The sequence below is a fragment of the Bubalus bubalis genome, chromosome 12, assembly GCF_019923935.1.
Source record: "Bubalus bubalis isolate 160015118507 breed Murrah chromosome 12, NDDB_SH_1, whole genome shotgun sequence".
NCBI classification, from domain to species: domain Eukaryota; kingdom Metazoa; phylum Chordata; class Mammalia; order Artiodactyla; family Bovidae; genus Bubalus; species Bubalus bubalis.
In genome coordinates this window covers 77,371,721-77,396,900 of record NC_059168.1, presented here as the reverse complement: position 1 = coordinate 77,396,900, position 25,180 = coordinate 77,371,721, and the positions used below count along the sequence as shown (strand labels likewise).

At 37.0% G+C, this 25,180-nt stretch overlaps 1 protein-coding gene across 2 annotated transcripts in view; it reads left to right on the top strand.

Annotated features, from left to right (window-relative positions):
* The window catches only part of TDRD15 (tudor domain containing 15), a 29,758-nt gene extending 8,457 nt beyond the window's left edge, over window positions 1-21,301 (top strand). The window contains exons 2-3 of one of the 2 annotated variants that reach the window (XM_044926206.2): window positions 18,107-18,172; window positions 20,346-21,301. In XM_044926206.2, coding sequence (XP_044782141.1) covers window positions 18,107-18,171 — 65 coding nt within the window. In that variant the 3' untranslated portion in view covers window position 18,172; window positions 20,346-21,301. The remainder of the gene's footprint in view (window positions 1-18,106; window positions 18,173-20,345) is intronic. The other variant, XM_044926207.2, reaches the window with a different exon arrangement.
* Window positions 21,302-25,180: the final 3,879 nt, after the last annotated feature.

Here is a 25,180-nt window from a genome sequence, read left to right as displayed (position 1 = left end):
ATGAGTCAGCTCTTCGCATCAGGTAGCTAAAGTACTGGAGTTTCAATTTCAGCATCAGTCCTTCCAATGAATATTCAGGACTGATTTCCTTTAGGATGGACTGGTTGGATCTCCTTGCAGTCCAAGGGACTCTCAAGAGTCTTCTCCAACACCACAGTTCAAAAGCATCAATTCTTTGGTGCTCAGCTTTCTTTATACTCCAACTCTCACATCCATACATGACTACTGGAAAAACCATAGCCTTGACTAGATGGACCTTTGTTGGCAAAGTAATGTCTCTGCTTTTTATTATGCTGTTTAGGTTGGTCATAACTTTCCTTCCAAGGAGTAAGCGTCTTTTAATTTCATGGCTGCAGTCACCATCTGCAGTGATTTTGGAGCCTCCCAAAAATAAAGTCAGCCACTGTTTCCCCATCTATTTCCCATGAAGTGATGGGACCAGATGCCATGATCTTAGTCTTCTGAATGTTGAGCTTTAAGCCAACTTTTTCACTCTCTCACTTTCATCAAGAGGCTCTTTAGTTCTTCTTCACTTTCTGCCATAAGGGTGGTGTCATCTGTGTATTAGGTTATTAATATTTCTCCCAGCAATCTTGATTCCAGCTTGTGCTTCATCCATCCCAGTGTTTTCTCATGATGTACTCTGCATATAAGTTAAATAAGCAGGGTGACAATATACAGCCTTGACGTACTCCTTTTCCTATTTGGAACCAGTCTGTTGATCCATGTCCAGTTCTAATGGTTGCTTCCTGACCTGCATACAGATTTCTCAAGAGGCAGGTTAGGGGGTCTGGTATTCCCATCTCTTGAAGAATTATCCAGTTTATGTGATCCACACAGTCAAAGGCTTTGGCATAGTCAATAAAGCAGAAGTAAATGTTTTTTCTGGAACTGTCTTGCTTTTTTCGATGATCCAGTGGATGTTGGAACTTTGATCTCTGGTTCCTCTGCCTTTTCTAAACCCTGCTTGAACATCTGGAGGTTCACAGTTCATGTATTGTTGAAGCCTGGCTTGGAGAATTTTGAGCATTGCTTTACTAGCATGTGAGATGAGTGCAATTGTGCAGTCGTTTGAGTATTCTTTGGCATTGCCTTTATTTGGGATTGGAATGAAAACTGACTTTTTCCAGTCCTGTGACCACTGCTGAGTTTTCCAAATTTGCTGACATATTGAGTACATCATTTTCACAGCATCATTTTTTAGGATTTTAAATAGCTCAACTGAAATTCCATCGCCTCCACTAGCTTTGTTTGTAGTGATGCTTCCTAAGGCCCACTTGACTTCACATTCTAGCATGTCTGGCTCTAGGTGAGTGGTCACACCATCGTGATTATCTGGGTCATGAAGATCTTTTTTATACAGTTCTTCTGTGTATTCTTGCCACCTCTTCTTAACATCTTCTGTTTCTGTTAGGTCCATACCATTTCTGTCCTTTATCAAGCCCATCTTTGCATGAAACGTTCCCTTGGTATATCTGATTTTCTTGAAGAGATGTCTATTCTTTCCCATTTTATTGTTTTCCTCTATTTCTTTGCACTGATCACTGAGGATATCTCTCCTTGCTATTCTTTGGAACTCTGCATTCAAATAGGTATATCTTTCCTTTTCTCCTTTGCTTTTCACTTCTCTTCTTTTCACAGCTATTTGTAAAGCCTCCTTAGACAGGCATTTTGCTTTTTTGCATTTCCTTTTCTTGGGGATGGTCTTGATCCCTATCTCCTGTACAATGTCACGAACCTCGGTCCATAGTTCATTAGGCACTCTATCTATCAGATCTAGTCCCTTAAATCTATTTCTCACTTCCACTGTATAATCATAAGGGGTTTGATTTAGGTCATACCTGAATGGTCTAGTGGTTTTCCCCACTTTCTTCAATATAGGTCTGAATTTGGCAATAAGGAGTTCATAATCTGATCCACATTCAGCTCCCGGTCTTATTTTTGCTGACTGTGTAGAGCTTCTTCATCTTTGGCTGGAAAGAATATAATCAATCTGATTTCGGTGTTGGCCATCTGGTGATGTCCATGTGTAGAATCTTTTCTTATGTTATTGGAAGAGGGTGTTTGCTATGACCAGTGTGTTCTCTTGGCAAAACTCTATTAGCCTTTGTCCTGCTTCATTCCGTATTCTAAGGCCAAATTTGCCTGTTATTCCAAGTGTTTATTGACTTTCTACTTTTGCTTTCCAGTCCCCTACAATGAAAAGAACGCCTTTTTTGGTGTTAGTTCTAAAAGGTCTTGTAGGTCTTCACAGAACTGTTCAGCTTCAGCTTCTTCAGTGTCACTATTACCTGGTTCATAGTAAATGCTTATTGTTAGCCAGTAATAATTATAATAAAGCAACTGTATTTACTTTGAAAATATTTTGGGAAATGGTAACATGAAAAAATTCTGATGCTACTCTGTAAGAAGTGTTTAGGACAATGTATGCATGTGCACACATCCTACTTAACAGTGTGCAATTAATGGTTAAATTTCTATTTTGAAGTTAGGACTTATGATTAAGATATAATTATTGTTTTAAATAAGCATTGGAATAGGCTTTATGTGTTTCACAGAGGTTATAATTGTCTAAGAAAGCTATTTTTAGTTTCTCTATATATGGTTATTTGTTTACATTTTAGTGTATGCATAATTTGTTTATGCTGTATTTCATATCTTTACTTTTTATATTGGGACTTGTAGGAATTATGCAGAAATTCTATTTATGTCAAATCTTGAGTAACTATTAATTGAACCCTTAATGCTTTGAAAATTGTATTCATCATGTTCATTTTTGTTTGCTTTTTCAGTAGAGGGAGAAGAAAGTTCAGATGGTTTATGCATCAACAGATGGTACATAGGATACACAGTAATTGCTATAATTAGATGTTCCAGATATATTTTAAAAGTTGTAAGTGTAGAGCAACTTCTAATATATTAAAACTGTTAAAATAATCTAGATTGTTCAGATTATTTTCTCAGGAGACAGTAACTAGAATGTTAGAGAAATTTTTGACACCAAGAATTGTTATTTGATGTAAAAAGTGTTACTTAGGAAATGTGGTTCACCTCTAAAGTATCTTGAAAAAATTTTATTCAAGAAATAATTTTTACACATGCTTTTACAGTCACTAGATAATATCATTTCAATATTTTCAGCTGCCTTCACTGACTAATGTCTGTGTTTCAGTTGCTGCTTTGTAGGGTCCTAATTTCAATCCTGAGTTATATGCAGAGTTAACCCTGTGTAACTGTATTCCCTCGGAAGTAGAGGTGCCTATAGGACTGACATTTATCAGAAGGTCACGTTTAATCCTATTTTCCCATTTTTTTAGCTCTTCAGTTCAGTTCAGTTCAGTCGCTCAGTCGTGTCCGACTCTTTGTGACCCCATGAATCGCAGCCCGCCAGGCCTCCCTGTCCATCAGCATCTCCTGGAGTTCACTCAAACTCATGTCCTTCAAGTCGGTGATGCCATCCAGACGTCTCATCCTCTGTCATCCCCTTTTCCTCCTGCCCCCAATCCCTCCCAGCATCAGAGTCTTTTCCAATGAGTCAACTCTTCGCATCAGGTGGCCAAAGTACTGGAGTTTCAGCTTCAGCATCATTCCTTCCAAAGAACACCCAGGGCTGATCTCCTTCAGAATGGACTGGTTGGATCTCCTTGCAGTCCAAGGGACTCTCAAGAGTCTTCTCCAACACCACAGTTCAAAAGCATCAATTCTTAGGCGCTCAGCTTTCTTCACAGTCCAACTCTCACATCCATACATGACCACAGGAAAAACCATAGCCTTGACTAGACGGACCTTTGTTGACAAAGTAATGTCTCTGCTTTTCAATATGCTATCTAGGTTGGTCTTAACTTTTCTTCCAAGGAGTAAGCGTCTTTTAATTTCATGGCTGCAGTCACCATCTGCAATGATTTTGGAGCCCCAGAAGATAAAGTCTGACACTGTTTCCACTGTTTCCCCATCTATTTCCCATGAAGTGATGGGACCAGATGCTTTTTAGCTCTTACTATGGTGTTTTTCTTCCTTTCATTTTATCATTATATCTACTTTTAATTTGGGTTTGGATTTATTGCTTGTGGATATTTGTGATATGTGGGTATTTGTGACATTAAAGAACATCCTTCTCTAGTGGTAGGAGTATAGATATTGTCAGAGCATTTACCTGTGAATTGGAATTTATTTTGCAAGTAAATATTGTCACTCAGTTGGTAAAGAATCTGCCTGCACTGCAGGAGACCTGGGTTCAATCCCTGGGTTGGGAAGATGCCCTGGAGAAGGAAATGGCAACCCACTCCAGTATTCTTGCCTGGAGAATTCCATGGACAGAGGAGTGTGGCGGGCTACATTCCATGGGATTACAGAGTCGGATACAGCTGTGTGACTATGTTTAGTTCAAATATTTATTGGGCAAATCCAGTGTTTTGGTGCAAAGATAGAACCTTAAAATTATACAAGTGTGCTTAAGAGTCAGTGTAAATCAAATAGTTTTGAAAAACTAGAGATCTAGGGATACAAAGAATTTTGTGAAAAACTTAAATTTTCAAAACTGGCTAAGGGCAATAAGCTTTGTCATTTGTACATATATATTGAGTGTTGAATATGTGTTGATATTATTTTTTGAGCCTAGGCAATAATTTCCAAAAATACTATATATGAAAATATTGATATTTAAATTTTGTATCCTGAAAGTTAATTTATTCAAGGCAGGTAGACATTATTTATATATTTTTACATTATGAGCTAATATCTAGTTGTGATTATTTTAGAAAGAGTTTTAACATTTACTCATTCTTACCTAATTTTTTTGAATAATTTTGTGTTACTTGCCCTCAAACCTCACCAGATCTTAAAGTTATTTACTACAGTTTAGAAGAGTGATTCTATTGGAAAATAATTCACTCCACATAACTTCTATGACTATTGTATCTCTGGATGGCTTTTGTTCTTGTGTGGGTGTTTTGTTTTTTTTTTTAAATGATTTGATTAGTTTTAAAGAATTTGAATGCTAAAGTAAGATAAAGTAGTAATAATGAATTTTTGGGCACTAATTTAATCATGAAGGGCTGCATACTTCTTTAGATTTTTAGAATTCTTTTAACTTCATTTATGTCTTACTGTATAATATTTTATGTTTGGAAATGATCAGAAATGAACAGACTTATTCACAGAATTTGAATTAATAAATCCTGTAGAAAATATTTTTCCAAGTCTGCGTTTCAGATTTTAATAAGAATATTGAGCTCTAATATTTTAAATGATAAAACTTTCTTACATTATTATTATTTGTGTACGCCCAAAGAAAATTATTTTTGTTTTGTGTATTGAATGTTTTGAGTTAAGTTTTTTCACTGTAAAATAATTGTGATACTTCCTAAACAGTATATGTGTGTGTATATGTTTTAACAAAATCATGCCATATGCATATTGTGATGAAAAATTTAATTCATTTAATTTTATTTACAAAGATAGTTCTTACTCAAACACATTATAGTTTCATGTGTTTAAAAATAGTTTTGTCTTCTCAGAAAACAGACTTTTAAAAATATTCTTCATCCTTTTCACTTTTAAGGGGAATGCTGGCTTTTTAAAAATTGAAGTTCTCTTTTAAAACATTTTTGTGGTTTCTACTCTGAATTCTTATCCATTTTCAGAAGTCTCCAGCATTGTATTTTTATCTCTATTTGACTTTTAGAATAATTTTTCTTGGTATGGATATCATAATATAACCTAGATATGTTTAAGATTTATTCTAATAGTTATTCCCCTTTGGCTATGATGCATTAACATCTTCGTGTGAACCCTAAGTAATAGTTTTAATATATTTCCTTAGTTTTGTCATAATTTTTTAGTAATCATAAAGTGATCAGTTGCTGACTAAAGCTACTTTTGTTATAATGCTTTTGTGTAGCACAGTGTATTTATTTCTGTCTTTATGTCCTTGAACATAATGATCTTTGAATATCTTCTCATTACTAAATCATCATCCTTTTTAAACTCATTATATTCTTCTTATGGTACCTTCATTCATCAAAAGTTTTGAAAGTCACTGTATTAGATATAGGAGATAGAAAAACAAGTCAAATTCTGCTTCTTAAAGATATGTCATTTACAGTGGTGGAAACGAATTTGTAAACATTTATTACAAAGGTTGATATGTAGAAAGTGGGGAGTGAAAAAGTTGGCTTAAATCTCAACATTCAGAAAACGAAGATCATGGCATCTGGTCCCATCACTTCATGGGAAATAGATGGGGAAACAGTGGAAACAGTGTCAGACTTGATTTTTTTGGGCTCCAAAATCACTGCAGATGGTGACTGCAGCCATGAAATTAAAACGCTTACTCCTTGGAAGGAAAGTTATGACCAACCTAGACAGCATATTCAAAAGCAGAGACATTACTTTGCCAGCAAAGGTTCGTCTAGTCAAGGCTATGGTTTTTCCTATGGTCATGTATGGATGTGAGAGTTGAACTGTGAGGATGGCTGAGCACTGAAGAATTGATGCTTTTGAAGTGTGGTGTTGGAGAAGACTCTTGAGAGTCCCTTGGCCTGCAAGGAGATCCAACCAGTCCATTCTGAAGGAGATCAGCCCTGGGTGTTCTTTGAAAGGAATGATGCTAAAGCTGAAACTCCAGTACTTTGGCCATCTGATGCGAAGAGTTGACTCATTGGAAAAGACTCTGATGCTGGGAGGAATTGGGGGCAGGAGGAGAAGGGGACGACAGAGGATGAGATGGCTGGATGGCATCACTGACTCCATGGACGTGAGTCTGGGTGAACTCCGGGTGTTGGTGATGGACAGGGAGGCCTGGCGTGCTGCGATTCATGGGGTCGCAAAGAGTTGGACACGACTGAGTGACTGATCTAATCTGATGTAGAATGCAATAAAGGTGTATAAGAGGTGTTTTACATCCACAGAGGATGGTGTATCTAACTGCCTAGGAACCAGTTAAAAGACTTACAGAAGTATAATGTGTGCGCCTGATTCTTAAAAGGTGTGGTATAGTTTGGTAGGGAACTTAGGAGTACCGGAAAGAAAATTATAGACAGCATAGTACAGCCAAGTAACACTGACTCACTACAAACATATTACTTTTGTTTTGATTCCCAAGGCCTGAGGGGAGGTATGTGGTGGGTATGGGGTTTCTCTTTGGAGTGATGAAAAATGTTCTGAAGTTTATTGGTGATAGCAGTTGCACAACTCTGAATATACTGAAACTCATTGAGTTACACTTTAAAAAAGATAAATTTTATGACAAGTGAAATCTTAGTTAAACTTCTTAAATTACATGTATGATACATATGTATAGCTTATGAATTAAGTAAGCTATCCTTTGAAACTGTTGAAGAAAGAAATGTAATGAATAGTTCTGATATCTGTTGCAAGGGTTTCAAAATTAAATGAAATATCAAACCTCAAGGTTTTTCTCTTTTTTAAGACCCAGGAAAGGGAGCACAGCATCCTGAACCAAGAACATTCTTTGCATGTCATCATTAGTTATTGGCATATAATGCATTTTAAACTTTTGTTATTTTAAAATGTAGCATAAAGAAAACTGCACCAAACAGAATTATGCAGTTGGAGGGATTACCTCTGATTGAACACTGATGGTAACCACTACACATTTAAGAATAGAACATTGCCAAAACTTCAGAAGTTCTTTCCCTCTCCTTTTTGATATTTATGCCTTTTCCAACTGAACTGCTATCTTGACTATTGCATATTTCCCTTCTTATTTTTACATTTTAAAAAGTTTTACCACCTAATATTGCCAACAGTAAAGAAGTAATTTTGCTTTCTTTTCTTTTAATGGTTGTCAGTGGAAATCATGGTCTGTTTTTGTATCTGTAATTTGCTTTTGCAGTTTTTTAGATGTTAAGATTCATCCATTTCATGTATAGCTATGGTTCATTCATTTTCTTTTTCAAATTTGTTTTCAAAACAATTTTTATTGTTAATTTATAATAGTAAGTTTCAGGTGTGCAACATAGTGATCCAGTATTTTTTATAGATTATATTTAAAGTTATTACAGAATAATGGCTATATTTGAATACTTTCACTTTATACATTGTAATTTGTACCTCTTAATCTCCAACCCCTGTGGTTCCCGGCCCCTCCCCGCATTGGTAATCAATCACTAGTTCTCTGTATCTGTGAGTCTGTTTCTGTTTTGTCATCACATTCATTTGTGTTAATTTTTAGATTCCATATAGAATTAATAGAGTATTTGTCTTTCTGTGACTTACTTCACTAAGCATAATATTCTAGATTCATCCATGTTTTTGCAAATGACAGAATTTAATTCCTTTTAATGAATGAGTAATATTCCATATTGTGTTTTTGTGTGTGTGTGTGTGTGTGTGTGTGTGTGTGTACATACCACTATTTCTTTATTTGTTATTCTGTTGGTGGACACTTGGGTTGCTTCCTTATCTTGGATATTGTAAATAATGCTGTTGTGGACATTGGAGTACATATATCTTTTTGAACTACTATATTTATTTTTTTCAGATATATACCTAGCAGTGGAATTCCTGGATCGTTTGGTAGTTCTATTTTTAGTTTTTTGAGGAACCTCCATAGAAATCGTGCCAGTTTACCTTCCCAGCAGCAGTGCACAAGGGTTCCTTTTTCTCTACGTCCTCACCAGTGTTTGTTGTTTGTATTTGTGATGATAGCCATTTTGACAGTTGTGATGTGATTTCATTGTTTTAGTTTGAATTTCTCTGATTATCAGTGTTGAGCATTTTTTTCATGTACTTGTTGGACATCTGTATATTTTTGGAAAAAGTGGCTATTCAGGTCATCTGCACATTTTTAATCATGTTTGTGTTCTCATGTTGAGTTGAATGGGCTGTTTATTTTGGATATTAACCCTTTATCAGTCATATCATTTGCAAATATTTCTTCTATTCCAAAGGTTGTCTTTTTGCTAATGGCTTCCTTTATGTGAAGAAGCTTTTACATTTAGTCAGGTCCCATTTGTTTATTTTCGCTTTTGTTTTCTTTGTTTTGCTGTGCTGTGCTTTGTTGCTCAGTCATGTCCAACTCTTTGCCACCCCGTGGACTATAAGCTGCCAGGCTCCTCTGTCCATGGGGATTCTCCAGGCAAGAATACTGGAGTGGGTTGCCATGCCCTCCTCCGGGGGATCTTCACAACCCAGGGATCGAACCCAGGTCTCCCACATTGGAGGCGGGTTCTTTGCCAGTTGAGCCATCAGGAAAACTCAAGAATACTGGAGTGGGTAGCCTGTCCCTTCTCCAGGGGATCTTCCTGACCTGGGAATTGAACTGAGGTCTCCTTCTTTACTAGCTGAGCTACCAGGGAAGCCCATGTACCATGGTTTTTGTACCATGCTGTTTTTGATTAATGTTGTTAATAGGGAGTTTTGGTCTGTAGGCTTTTTTTCTTTTCCTTCCTTGTGATGTCTAGTTTGGATATAGCATCAGGATAAAAGAATGACTTGGGAAGTATTTACTTCTCTATTGTGTGAAGAATTTTATGTAGGATTGGTATTATTTCTTCCTTTAAAATTTGACAGAATTTACCAGTAAAGCTCTTTGAGCCTGGGCTTTTCTTTATAAGAAGTGCTAATTCCTACTTCAGTTTCTTTGCTTGTTATAGATATGTTCAAATTTTCTTTTTTTCCTGAGTCAGTTTTGGTTATTTGTGTCATTCTAGGAATTTGTTCGTTTGACCCACATTATCTAGTTTGTTTACATAAATTTGCTCTAGGAATTATTGTAGGGCTGCCTTCCAGGGCCTGTGGAGAATGGGTAGAACTTCTGTGCTAAGAGCTGAAATTGCTGTTAACTGTAGTTTACCCCCTATTCATACTTTTTGCTTGGCAGTTGTAAGCAACTTAAAGAAGTGAAGTCGCTCAGTCATGTCTGACTCTCTGCGACCCCATGGACTGTAGCCTACCAGGCTCCTCCATCCATGGGCTTTTCCAGGCAAGAGTACTGGAGTGGATTGCCATTTCCTTCTCCAGGGGATCTTCCTGACCCAGGGATTGAACCCAGGTCTCCCGCATTGTAGGCAGACGCTTTACCATCTGAGCCACTTCAATTATTTTAAATCTTTGTGTAATAGAAGTATTTAATACTGTAGACTTGTTTCAAGTATTCTTTAGCTGCATCTTGTAAATTTTGAAGTGTTTGTTTTCATTTTTGAAGTTATTTTCTGATATATTTTAATTTATATTAATTTGGCTCTTAATAACAATGAATTTTTTCAGTTTTTGTCTGTGACTTTTAATTTTGCTACTTTAAAAACTAATTAGAGGCATGTTTTCATATCATATACCCTTTTCAAGTGTAGAATTCAATGTCTGGTGGTCTTAGAGAGTCAAACAGGACCGAGAAACTTTCACTTTCTTTTAGTATGGTACTGGCACAAAAAGACACACAGATCAATGGAACAGAAAAGAGTTCAGAAATAAACCAAAGCACTAATGGTCAATTCATCTATGACAAAGAAGGCAAGAACAGACAATGAAGACAGCCTCTCTTGAACAAGCAGGAAAACTGGGCAGCTACATGTAAAGAAGGAAATCTGAACATTTTATCACACCATATACAAAAATAAACCCAAACTGATTAAAGACCCAAATATAATAAGACACCATGACATAAATTGTCAATTTTTTTTGTAATTAAAAAAATTGTGAACTGTCATCAGAAGTAATTTTTATAACATTTTTATCATCCACTATCATTTCTGCTAAACGTTAATCCCTGCATTTCATTGTGTGAATACACTGTTTTAGCTGTTCCTAAGTTTCCACTATTATGATTAGTGCTGCTAAAAAGATATTTTATAAGCATTTATGTGAATACATGTGTTCCTTTCTCTTGGCTATATATCTGAGTAGAATTACCGGATCATAGAGGAAAACAACAGATTGGGAAAGACTAGAGATCTCTTCAAGAAAATTAGAGATACCAAGGGAACATTTCATGCAAAGATGGGCTCAATAAAGGACAGAAATGGTATGGACCTAACAGAAGCAAAAGATATTAAGAAGAGATGGCAAGAATACACAGAAGAACTGTACAAAAAAGATCTTCATGACCCAGATAATCACGATGGTGTGATCACTGACCTAGAGTCAGACATCCTGGAATGTGAAGTCAAGTGGGCCTTAGGAAGCATCACTATGAACAAAGCTAGTGGAGGTGATGGAATTCCAGTTGAGCTATTCCAAATCCTGAAAGATGATGCTGTGAAAGTGTTGCACTCAATATGCCAGCAAATTTGGAAAACTCAGCAGTGGTCACAGGACTGGAAAAGGTCAGTTTTCATTCCAATCCCAAAGAAAGGCAATGCCAAAGAATGCTCAAACTACTGCACAATTGCACTCATCTCACACGCTAGTAAAGTAATGCTCAAAATTCTCCAAGCCTGGCTTCAGCAATTTGTGAACCGTGAACTTCCTGATGTTCAAGCTGGTTTTAGAAAAGGCAGAGGAACCAGAGATCAAATTGCCAACATCCGCTGGATCATGGAAAAAGCAAGAGAGTTCCAGAAAAACATCTATTTCTGCTTTATTGACTATGCCAAAGCCTTTGACTGTGTGGATCACAATAAACTGTGGAAAATTCTGAAAGAGATGGGAGTACCAGACCACCTGACCTGCCTCTTGAGAAATCTGTATGCAGGTCAGGAAGCAACAGTTAGAACTGGATATGGAACAACAGACTGGTTCCAAATAGGAAAAGGAGTTCGTCAAGGCTGTATATTGTCACCCTGCTTATTTAACGTATATGCAGAGTACATCATGAGAAATGCTGGACTGGAAGAAGCACAAGCTGGAATCAAGATTGCCAGGAGAAATATCAATAACCTCAGATATGCAGATGACACCACCATTATGGCAGAAAGTGAAGAGGAACTAAAAGCCTCTTGATGAAAGTGAAAGAGGAGAGTGAAAAAGTTGGCTTAAAGCTCAACATTCAGAAAACGAAGATCATGGCATCCGGTCCCATCACTTCATGGGAAATAGATGGGGAAACAGTGGAAACAGTGTCAGACTTTATTTTTTTGGGCTCCAAAATCACTGCAGATGGTGACTGCAGCCATGAAATTAAAAGATGCTTCCTCCTTGGAAGGAAAGTTATGACCAACCTAGATAGCATATTCAAAAGCAGAGACATTTCTTTGCCAACAAAGGTTCGTGTAGTCAAGGCTATGGTTTTTCCTGTGGTCATGTATGGATGTGAGAGTTGGACTGTGAAGAAGGCTGAGCGCCGAAGAATTGATGCTTTTGAACTGTGGTGTTGGAGAAGACTCTTGAGAGTCCCTTGGACTGCAAGGAGGTCCAATCAGTCCATTCTGAAGGAGATTAGGCCTGCGATTTCTTTGGAAGGAATGATGCTAAAGCTGAAACTCCAGTACTTTGGCCACTTCATGCGAAGAGTTGACTCATTGGAGAAGGCTCTGATGCTGGGAGGGATTGGGGGCAGGAGGAGAAGGGGACGACAGAGGATGAGATGGCTGGATGGCATCACTGACTTGATGGACTTGAGTCTGGGTGAACTCCGGGTGTTGGTGATGGACAGGGAGGCCTGGTGTGCTGCAATTCATGGGGTCGCAAAGAGTCTGACACGACTGAGTGACTGAACTGATGGTAAATTTATGTTTAACATTTAAAGAATCAGTGAACTGTTTTCCTAAGTGGCTGTGCCGTTCTTCCATTTCTACTAGTCATATATATGCACCTGATTCTCTGTATCTTTGTTAATATCTGTTACCTGCCATTTTTATTCTTGCCACATTAGTGTATGTGAAATGCTGTTTTCTGGTTTTAATTTGCGTTTCACTAATGACTAATGATATTGGGCATTTTTTCATATGGTTATTATTCATTTGTATATCTTTTTTGTGTAAATATGTCCAAACTTTTTCACCGCAAAAATGTTTGTCTTTTTATTGTTAAATAATAAAAGTTCTTTATATATTCTGGATACAAGCCCCTTATCCTGTGTATGGTTTACAAATATTTTCCCCCATTCTGTAGGTTATCTTCTTGATTGATGCTCTTTTGAAGCATAAGAGTTTAATTTTGGAGTTCAATGTACCTGTTTTTTTCTGTTGTCACTTTTGCTTTCAGTGTCATATATAACAAATCATTGTATAATCCAGGATCATGAAGATTTACACGTTTTTCCTAAGAGTTAGAATTTTAGCTCTTATGTTTAGATCTTTGATCTATTTTAAGTTAATTTTATTTATGGTATAAAGTTGGGTCTGCATAATGGATTTCCAGTTTTTATAGCACCACTTTTTTTTAAAAAGACTATTCTTTGCTCATTGAGTTGTTGTGGAAACTTTGTCAGAATTAATTGACCAAAAATGTAAGGATTTACTTGGGGACTCTTAATTCTAGTCCATTGATCTATATAACTAGTCTCATGCTGCTACCTAATTACTTTGATTATTACAGCTTTGGAGTATTTTTGATGTTAGAAAGGTAAGTCTCCGTAGTTTTTTTGTTTTTCCAATTTTGGGGCTCCATTGGCTATATTACATTTTTATTTGAATTTGAGAATCATCTTGTAAATTTTCATGAAAAGCCAGCCTGAATTTTTATAAGCATTTTGTTTCTAAATATTTCATTCTTTTGATACTAAATTTTTAAGTTTATTTTTTCAGTTATTCATTGTTGATCTATAGGAATACAGTTGATTTTGAATTTTGATCTTCTGTCTGGTGACCTTTCTGTCTTTTTCTTTGGTTCTATTTTGTACATGTGCGTGTATGTATGTGCGTGTGTGTGCCTTTGGATTTTCTGCATAGAAGATAGTGTCATTTACAACTAGATAATCTTCCCTTTCGAGTTTAGATGCCTTTCTTATCAGATTACATTAGGTAGAACTTTCAATATAATGTTGAAAAGTTGTGAGAGCACGCATCTGGGCTTTGTAGTCTGTCATGGAGGAAAGACTTTCTGTCTTTTCACCATTAGATATGATATTTGTGGTAGGTATCTTAACTTCTAATCATGTTGTGCAGGTCCTTTCTATTCTGAGTTTATTGAGAATTTCATCATGAATAGATGCCTGATTTAACTGATTATTTTCTCTTGGTTATTGATCAGTCTTTCCTGCCTTTTTAAAAAATTATATGATGGATGGTGTGAATTTATATTATAGTAGCTTTGGGGTTCAGAGAAGGCGATGGCACCCCACTCCAGTACTCTTGCCTGGAAAATCCCATGGACGGAGGGGCCCAGTAGGCTGCAGTCCATGGGGTCGCTAGGAGTTGGACGCGACTGAGCGACTTCACTTTCACTTTTCACTTTCATGCATTGAAGAAGGAAATGGCAACCCCCTCCAGTGTTCTTGCCTGGAGAATCCCAGGGACGGTGGAGCCTGGTGGGCTGCTGTCTGTGGGGTCACACAGAGTTGGATAAAACTGAAGTGACTTAGCAGCAGCAGCAGCTTTGGGGTTATGTTTTCTTCTTCTTAAGTCTTTTAAACTTTTGTTCTGATAGATAGATAAACTGCAAATGCATCACCTGAATCATACCAAGATTTAGTTTAAGGAAAGATCTATTTCAGTTTTATTTTAAGGAAAGATCTGTTTGTTTCTCCACTTTGTTCATGGTCCCCACTTCTATGGCATAAGTTTTCTTGGGTCTGAACTGAATGCCAGGGTTGTTTTATGGGGTGCTTATGCTCTAGTTTGGCCCCAAATGCGAAATCTTGCAGGTACTCTTGTTACCTCTAGAATTTCTTTTCAATTTCAACTTCTTAACACAACCAATTAGAGTCTTGCCCTGTAAATTTGCAGTTTTGAATTTGGCTAAGGACTAAGGGCTTACCATGCAAGCCTGAGGGATTCACTCTTTCTGGCCCCCCTCAGTATGGCATCGCAAATTCTACCTACCACAAGGTGTACTGAACTTTGATTTCTGCATCCTTAATTTAGCAAAACTACTGTCCTATGCTTGCATTTTCTGAACTGTGGCCTGTGTAATTTTCTGAGGGAGAGAACTTGGATGACTACGGGGATTCTCTTGTGTCTTCTTTCTTACAGCCCTTCATAGGTGCTTGAAGATTTTATATATTCATTCTTGGTTTTGTCTCCAGTTGTATTTAATAGGAGAAGTCTAATACCAGGTACTCATAGCCAAGACCAGAATTTTCTAGTTTGTCATCAACTTTTACCATTGGACAGCTCAATGTTCTGTTTATATGCTTGGTATTTTGATTACGTTTCTTTTTTTTTTTTTTTTAAATTTTATTTTATTTTTAAACTTTACATAACTGTATTAGATTTGCCAAATATCAAAATGAATCCGCCACAGGTATACATGTGTTCCCCATCCTGAACCCTCCTCCCTCCTCCCTCCCCATTCCATCCCTCTGGGTCGTCCCAGTGCACCAGCCCCAAGCATGCAGTATCGTGCATCGAACCTGGACTGGCAACTCATTTCATACATGATATTTTACATGTTTCAATGCCATTCTCCCAAATCTTGATCTTGAAGTAGTAGTCTTAGGTAACAAATGTCCTGTAGAGCCCAGAGGCATGCTCCCCTCTGGTTAGCAGAGCCATATGCTCTAAGAGTGCCCCCTATATGTGCTGCGTGGTCCCTTCTGTTGTGGCAAGGGCTGCTGTGGGTACAGTGGTAGGTGGTATTGGTCCCTGGCACAGTTGACTACAGTCTGCATCAAGTGGCTGCAGGTTTACTGGAGGGTGGATAGGCTTCTTGTGTGGTTGGCTCTGTGGCACAAGCCCTCTTGGGACTATTGCTGGCTCACAAGAGGGTAATTCATTATTCTGCAGTCTGTGTGGCTTCCGGCAGCTTGGGGCTAGGGCAAGCCTTGGTCCTTGCAGGGCTTCCTGTGTTGCCTGGAGTTTGGGAGCTGCGCTGGGTCCTAGAGTAGCAGACTATGGGGGCTCTGGGAGCTCAGGTTTTGTGCTAGCCTGCTGGTGGACAGGTAAGCCACTAACACTCACAGGCTAGAGGGAGGATCCAAAATGGCACTTGCCAGCACCAGTGTCCTCTTAGAACAAGGTCTCCAGATGGCTGCTGACAGCATCTGTTTCTCTGGGGGGTGGGGTTCCCCATTGCCTCCCATCGCTATGGGTGGGAGGCTCTTTAGGATTAACAACAGGTGAGTCCCTTCAGATCACTGTCTTTGTGCTGGAACTCAGAGCCTTTGAGATTTTGCATGTGACTTTTTAAGCATCAAATCTGTTTCCTATAGGTTTCCAGCTCACCTGAACAAAAATCCTGCTGGTTTTCAAAGCCAGGTTTTCTGATGCCTCGTTTTCCCTGTGCAGGACCCTTAGACTGGGGAGCCCAATTGCTCAGACACCTCACTTCTTAAGGAGGAGACCTCTATGATTGCACTATTCCTCTGTTTGTGTGTTGCTGAAATGGGGATGTGGGTCCTGACTGTACTGTTTCTCCACTCCTCCTGACCTGTATTATTGTTTCTGCCTATATGTCTTTAGTTGTTGAAAATATTTTCTGCTAGTCTTTTAAGTTGATATTCTATCATACGATATCATAAATATCATAGACGGTTGGTCCTGTAAGTAGTTGTAATTGTGGTGTGTCTATGGAAGGAGGGTATTCAGTGTCTTCCTGCCCTACCAACTTAGCTACCTCTCCTCAACAATTGCCCATCATTCTTACTGATTATAGTGAACCCATAATAAAGGTAGCATGAAAATTGAAAGTGAAAGTCACTCAGTCATGTCCAACTCTTTGCAACTCCATGGATTCTAGCCCGCCAGTCTCCTCTGTCCATGGAATTCTCCAAGCCAGAATACTGGCGTCAGTGGCTATTCCCTTTTCCAGGGGATCTTCCCAAACCAGGGATCAAATCAGGTCTCCCACATTGCAGGCTGATCCTTTACCATCTGAGCCACCAAGGAAGCCCCATATTTCACTTTAATAGCTGGCATGCTGATAATAGTCAGAACCTTTGCCCCAGTATATTTCTTTCTTTCTTTTTTTTCCTTTTAATTGGAGGATAATTGCTTTATGATGTTGCATTGGTTTCTGCCATACCTCAGCATAAATCAGTCATGGGTATACATATGTCCCCTCCCTCCCACTCCCTATGTCCCTCCCACCCTTCTGGGTTGTTACAGAGCCCTGGTGTGAGTTCCCTGAGTCATTCCAGTGCATTTATTAAATCAGTTGTGAAGAAAATGTTCTTTGAATGTTCCTTGGGAACTAGGGAATTAGTGAACAAGTCACATAGTAAATACACTTGCATTGTTATATCCCTATGAATTTCTTCTATATCAAAGGTTTTCAAACTGCATATATCCTATCTTTTGGAGGATTTGTTAAAACAGGATTTCTGGGTCCCAGTGCCAAAATTTCTGATTTAGTAGCTCTGAAGGAGGACTGAGAATTTTCATTTTAAACAATCCCTAGGTAATGGTGGTGTTGCTGGTCTGGGGAGGCCATCATTTGAGAATTGTTTTATATTATACAAATAGAACCCTGGAGAACCCTGGGTCAAGAATATCCTCTGGAGAATGAAATGGCAACCCACTCTAGTATTCGTGCCTAGGGAATTCCATAGACAGAGGACCTTGGCAGGCTACAATCAACGGGGTTGCAAAGAGTCAGACAGGACTGAGCGACTAACACTTTCACTTTCAAATAGAATTCTGGACACCTTGATTTTTATGTGTAGCACCATTGAGTCCACATTTTACTCAACCAGTTGAGCAAGCTATTGGAACCACTCTCAACTACTTAACTCATTGTAACGGTTACACAGGGTAAGATAGTTGAAAGTATTCACAAGACTCTTGTATACTCATAAAATACTTTAATAAAGGTTGGACATACAGCGTGATAGAAGAAAGTAAGCAAAGGCAAACATATGAAAGCTTTTCTCTGTCACCCAGGACATGCTTCATACTTAAATTGTGACCCATCAGAAAACATGTGAGATCCCTTTGACTTAGGAGAGCCACATACTCATCTGAGAGAGGATCTTTCATATCCCTGGGGTTATTTTTTTTATAGATCTGTGTTCTGTTTTAGTGATGCAAAAATGTTTTTAAGTTTTATTTTGTTCTTTGCACTGTTGGTTTTGTTCTCCTAGATTTTCCTCAAATTTTTTTTTTTCCAGTCCACTCATGTTGGTTAGTGAAGAGACTTAAAACAATGATTGGAACTTCTCCATTCATATGCTGAGGTATGATCTGACAGGAGCAAAGCATTTTGTTATGTTGGCTTCTCTTTGATCCATTTTCCCTGCTAACAGTCCTCTTATCTACTACTTGGTGGATATATGCCAGGTTATCAGTCTGGAAGCTAAATTAGGAAACAGGTTGGTGAATTCTATGTATAGTATTTCATTTTGTCTCTAAATTTTGAACACAATATGTTACCCATGCCTTCTGCGCTTGACATCACCAAATTAGGAGCCTCTCTCATTTCCGGTATAAATTCTCTAGAGCAGTGGATTGCAAACTTTTATTCTCAAGTTCTCCTTATAATCTTAAAAACTAGTGCAGATCCCAAAGAGCTTTTGTTTATGTGGATTATATCTATCAAAATTCACTATGTCAAAAAATTGAAGATTAAAAATAATTCATTGACAAACAGCAATCTAATTATATTTTAATTTTATAGTGTGATTTTAAGATTATCCTAATTCTTTGAAGATATTTCTGAAATAAAAAAGCAGTGAGAACAATGTCATTGTTTTAAATTTTCATAAATTTAATGCCTGCCTTCATGGAGGATGGCTGGATTTTCATACTTGCTTTTGCATTCAGTCTGTTTCTATATCACATGTCATGTGGTTCTTGGAAAATTCCATTCTGTGCTCATGAGAGAATGAGAATGAAAAAGGCAAAGCACATCTTAATATAATGAAAATAGTTCTTATCTTTATCAACTGGTAAGATAAGAAAGGGTTTCAGGGCCCCAGTAGTAGTACCCAGACCAAAATAAATAAATAAATATATCTCCTCTACTGAGTAGTGGAGAGGTAATTACCTAGGCATTTGGGGTTGGACTGAGGTCATTGGTTTAATTCTTCTGTACAAAATCTCAGTAAATCCTTTTTTTTTTTGAGCTTTACCTGCTTATCTCCTCCTTCATAAAAATAAAGCTCTGCTGTAAGGTATGTCCTTGGAAATGCTGTTTCAGATATTAAGTGATTGGCTCTGATCCTCTACCATGATTCTGCTTTCAGAGAAGTTGGGCCAAAGTTGTTACCTGGGATTGGAGAGGAAGGGAAAGTTGGATCAAGATGTCAGACAAACTCTTAGCTAGAATGAGACGGTGTGTCTTTATCTCCACAGCTGTCTCTTAGCAAAATCTGTCTAGGTCAGACTATTCGACTATTTGAATAGATATCAGCTGATTTTCTCTTTCCATTGCTGTCTTTATTTTTGTCCTTTGGATTTATCTCTTTAATTTTTTCTGTTATTCTGATAGGGCTTTAAGAGGCAGCACAGATATGTTGTAGCCATTAGTTCTTCCTTCTGTCATTATGCATGGTTGACAATAGTACTTTGATCTTCTTTACCATTTATTTCTTGATTAGTTGGTATAGGGGATTTTCCAAAAATGGCCACAGTGCTATTTCCTGTCCTTATTTTCTTCTTCAAACAGTGTAGAAAATGATGCTGTGTGACTTCAAGACTTGGTCATGAAAGCTGTGTTTCTCTAACTTGTTCACTGGAATACTTGTGCTTGATGCTGAGCTGCTGTGTAAGGAGGCCAGTTACCGTGAGCTAGCCACTCTTATGAGAAACCCATGCTACATGAGAAGAAATGTTTTTGATAGCTTTAGCTTATGACTGTTTTAATATCCCTGTATAAGGCCCAGACATTATGAAGCAGTGCTCCATCCTGTCTGAATTTCTGCATCACAGAATCTGTGAGCATAGTAATACCATTATTTTTATCACTAGGCTTTGGGGTAAGTTGAAATAATAACTGGAACAGATTTTGGTTACCAGAAGTGAGAGGCTGATCTAACTTTTGGATTGAGCAATGGACAGAAGCTGGAAGGGTCTTAAAGAGGAAACATGATGCAGGCTTCAAGGAGGCCGTCAGTGAGGGCTTTGAGGAAGTTGAGGAAAATGTTGGAAGCTGAAAAAAAGGAGACTGGAAATCTTTGTTAGATATAGTCAAGAAAATTTAGCAAAATGGTTACTGCCACAATATGGAAAACTGAAAATGTAGCTAACTTGAGGAATCCAGCTAGCAAGGTTAAAGAGATTTCTAAGCAATTACTGTATTCCTGTTGGCTGTCCTCCTTTTGAATGAGAGTGCATACAGAGGTTAACCTGTGCTTGTTCCGTAGTTGTGTGTTAAATGCGTGTGGGGTAACATGCCGCTTTGTTTTGTAGATCTTCAGGGCGAGAGGTGCTGTACTTGAGGAACCACTTCTTGGGAGCTTAATCTACCCTTGGACCTGATTTAGATAATGAAGTTCAAGATTGTCCTGATGCCATAGTGGATTGAGACTTTGCAGGTCTTGGGGGAGGGTACAGTGTAGTCTGCATATGGGAATGATGTGAATCGTGGCCAGAGTGAAGACTGTGTTATATTGTATTATCCAAAGATTGTCACAGTAATATTTCCATTCTCACATGCTTTTATCCAGCGTGCCCCTTGTCATTCTTCACCACCTGGATCTTAACAGGCTTGTGAATGCTTTGATCGAAACATAGGGGAGCAGTGATGCAGCGTGACCTTACAAGACTGGGTCATAAACAGTGATGCAACTTTCACCTTATTTTCTGAAACTTTTGTACCTGGTGCCCTGGACCATCATGAAAGAAATCTACGTTTAGCATTTAGGCTGGGAAGAAACCCAAGCTACGTAAAGATTCCTGTCAGCAGTTCCAGACCCCAGGCATTTGAGTTGTTCTTGCTGAGGCCATGGGCATTGTGCAGAGACAAGTCAATTCCATCATGCCCAGATTCCTAAGCTGCAGGATGCGTGAACTTGATAACACAGTAGTTTTATGTATTAAACTCTGAAGTAGTAACTAGAACAACTGGATAACTTAAATACGTTATAAGAATCATTAAGACCTTTTGGTGTATAGATGTGGTAAAGATGCTTAGTAATGTATACAGTATGAGTTTCAGTGAAAATGTTTATGACACACATATTAGCTGCTTAATGGCTTATTTATTCAGTTATTTGGTTTTGGGATACCATGTCATGTGACTGTGTCAGAGTTCTAGATAATTCTTATGCTATTGTACATTAGTGTGTACTGGTTTATTTGTAAACATTCTATTCAGTTTTCATTTTGTTCTACTTGATTAAAAATTCAATAAATGATTCTTTCAATTTGTCTTCTTATTTTACACATAAAAGATTTGAGATAAATGCATATTGAGTAAATACTAAGTGTGTCATCTTTTCAGACGACATAATTAATAAGTTTTAAAAAATGTGAATGTTTCAGATGAGTTAGGAAATAGAGAGTTATATATGACTATTAACTCCTTTAGGACTTCCCTGTAGCTCAAAATGGTAAAGAATCTGCCTGCGATACCGGAGACCAGGGTTCAATCCCTGGGTTGGGAAGTTCCTCTGGGGAAGTGAATGGCAATCCACTTCAGTATTCTTGCCTGGAGAATTCCATGGACAGAGAAGTCGGGCAGGTTATAGTCTGTGGGGTTGCAGAGTCGGACGTGACTGAGTGACTAACACACACATTAACTCCTTTATTATTAAAGGTTATAGTCTGTCTTTTAAGGAACTTCATTCCTGATAATCATCTAATTTGAATGTTTTTAATGAGGTAAAGAAAGATGTTTAGCAGTTAAGAAAAATGTTTCTATAATTTTTGGAGGGTTTTACTGCCATCTAGTGGCACTTAGTCCTATATGATTTAAATTCCTTTTAGTTTTCTTTATTTCTACTCATTTTCCCATAATTATCTTCTCTTAGTTTTTAAGCTTGTTTTTTTTCTTTTTTAAGGAAAAATATTTCAGGTGCCTAAAGTAATGGTAGAGTTTTTTGAAGATACGTGATATTATACATATACCATATATATGATATATATATATATATACAATTTAACATAAGTGAATAAAGATATCATTCATTTTTAGGTATAATAATTTCCTGCACTTTTTTCCTCCTCTCATTTGCTTATATTCTTCTTCCTCTTTTCTCTGTTCTATTCTTACAATTTATAAACTTTCTGTTTATATAACTCTTCCATCTCTGCCAAGTTAGGTCATAAAAGCCTAGATTTTCTCCATGTGCATATAATCAGTGCTTTAGTGAATTTAATGATGTTAGCATAGAAATACAGTGTACACATCTTTGTTTTAGAAAAATAAGATCATACAAGTTTCTGCATTTTATTTTTCTCACTTAGAATTCCTCTGAGAAATCTAGGATTAGTAATGTGCTGCTGCTGCTGCTAAGTCGCTCCAGTCTTGTCCTACTCTGTGTGACCCCATAGACTGCAGCCCACCAGGCTCCCCTGTCCCTGGGATTCTCCAAGCAAGAACACTGGAGTGGGTTACCATTTCCTCCTCCAATGCATGAAAGTGAAAAGTGAAAATGAAGTCGCTCAGTCGTGTCCGACTTAGTGACCCCATGGACTGCAGCCTACCAGGCTCCTCCGTCCATGGGATTTTCCAGCAAGAGTACTGGAGTGGGGTGCCATTGCCTTCTCTGTAGTAATGTGCTACTTTTACTCTTTAAAATTATTCATAATTTTAAAAATATGGATATATTTTAAATTCTGTTTTCAGCACCTTCATTGATTTATTTTTGCAGTTTTTGCCACCTTGAATGTAGCTGCAGTACACATCTGTGAGTGTACACCCCTTACGTGGTGATAATCTATTAAATACGTTTTTCCAAGATTTTTAGCAATGGAGATTGTTAAAGTATTTTTAATTTCAGTAGCTGTTACAATTATTGCTTTCAAAAACAACTGAAATATCAATGAATGATATATGATAATACTTTTTCCCTATGTTATCTTTAGTAGATTTTATAGCATTTTATACATTTTTGTATGAGGGTGTAAAATTTATTATTTCAATTTGAATTTCCTTATTAATAGAGAATTTTAACAACTTTGTGTTTGAATTTATCCTTCTATGAAGTTTCTAATTTTAACTTGTGCAGTCTGTATATTATGTTAACACTTTATCATCCAATTTAGACATTTTGTATGGAAAAAGATATAACGCAGTTTTAACTCTTCATTTAATTAACCATGTCTATCTTGTTTTTGAGACTGAATTTCCCAGATGTAGTTAAGAAAGTCTCTTTTACATTTGGATTGTATTCCAGGTTCATTCCTGCCTTTTTTATTTTGCAACATTTTTATTTTCCAAGTGTTACCTTTAAGCCTTAATCCCCATGGGATTTAATTGTTTTAATAGACTTTCATAAACTTTTAAGAACTTAAAGATAACATGCATAGTTAAGTACAATATTATCACAAAGTGAACAGAACCGTGTACTCATCAGCCAGTCAGAATAATTCTTATGCGTTCTTTATTACTAAGCATTCAGTATCATAGCACTCTCCTGATATGTGATAATCACCTTCTTGCTGCTTTTTGTATTTTTAACCTTCTAAACTGAGTCCTTTAAAAAAAACAACTTCTCTGGTGGCTCAGAGAATAAAGAATCTGCCTGTAATGCCTGATACCCTGATTTGATTCCTGGTGTGGGAAGATCCTCTGGTGAAGGCAATGGCAACCATCTCCAGTATTCTTGCCTGGAGAATTCCATGGACAGAGGAGCCTGGTGAGCTACAGTCCTTAGGGTCGCAAAGGGTTGGACATGACTGAGTGACTAACACACACACACAAGCTGAGTGCCTAAACATTATAGTTTGATTAGTTGATCCTTGACCTCAATATGTTCATGTGTATTTTTATATCTGTTATCTTTTGCTTATTAACATGTTGAGTTTTGTCCATGTTATGTGTAGCAGTTCATTAATTATTCTTGCTATATAGTACTCCATTGTATGGCTGTGACTTACCTGTTTTCTTGATGGATATTTGGATTGTTTTCAGTTACGGCTATATGGAATAATGCTGCTATGGTCCTTAATACATTATTCTGATGCTTTTGTGCATATAGTTCAGTTGGATATATTGGATATATATTTCAGAGAAAAATTTGATGGCATGTATGTGTGTAGATACATATTTCAGAGAAAAATTGATGGGATATATGTGGGTTTATGTGTGTGTGTGTTAAAAATCTCTTTCCAGCTTAATTTTGTAATGCAGAGAACAGACATTCAATTTAGTCTTTCAAGCCACACTTTTGGCTTTCGTTGCATTAGCACATGGATGATTTTCCATGTTCTCCAAACTTCTTTTACTTTCAAACATACTTTGTCCTTCTATTTAAGGTGTGTCTGTCATACACAATTTTTTTTATAATTAATTTTATTTTATTTTTAAACTTTACAAAATTGTATTAGTTTTGCCAAATATCAAAATGAATCTGCCACAGGTATACATGTGTTCCTCATCCTGAACCCTCCTCCCTCCTCCCTCCCCCTTCAATTTAAAGCTATTTTCTTCATCTGATTGTATTTTTCTTTTAAATGGAGTATTTATTTCATTGACATTTATGTAGCTAAGTATGTATTTGGTTTGTATATACTGTTTTACCATTTGTTTTCTGTTTGGTCCATTTTTTGTTTTCTTTTGAATATAAAATCTTTTTTTATTATATTTTTATACTAGCCTCAGTTATACATCATTTCAGAATTCATTTTAATAGTTATGTAGAAATTAACACATGCATCCTTGATTTAGTAGAGTTTAAATTATTTTTTCTATTTACTAGACAACAATAGGGTCTTAGAACACAGCTTAATGCCATTTACCACTTTATTGCATTTTGTATTATTGCTGTCCCAATTTTTAATCTCATGAAATATTTTGAATAGTATTAAGCAGTTAGATTTATCTACACATCTACCATTTCATTTGGTCTCCGTTTCTTCCTGTTTCCTTCTGGGATCTTTTTGCTTTCTGAAGAACCTGTTAATGTTTCATTTAACACATGCTTTATGATGAATTCTCTTATTTTTGCCTGAAATACATTTTGTCTTCAATTTTAAAGTAATTTTTATTGAATATAGAATTTTGGAATAGTTATTTTCTAACTAGAATTTTAATAAAGTTTTAGAATGCTAGAATAGTTTTTTTTTTTTTTTTTCAGAGT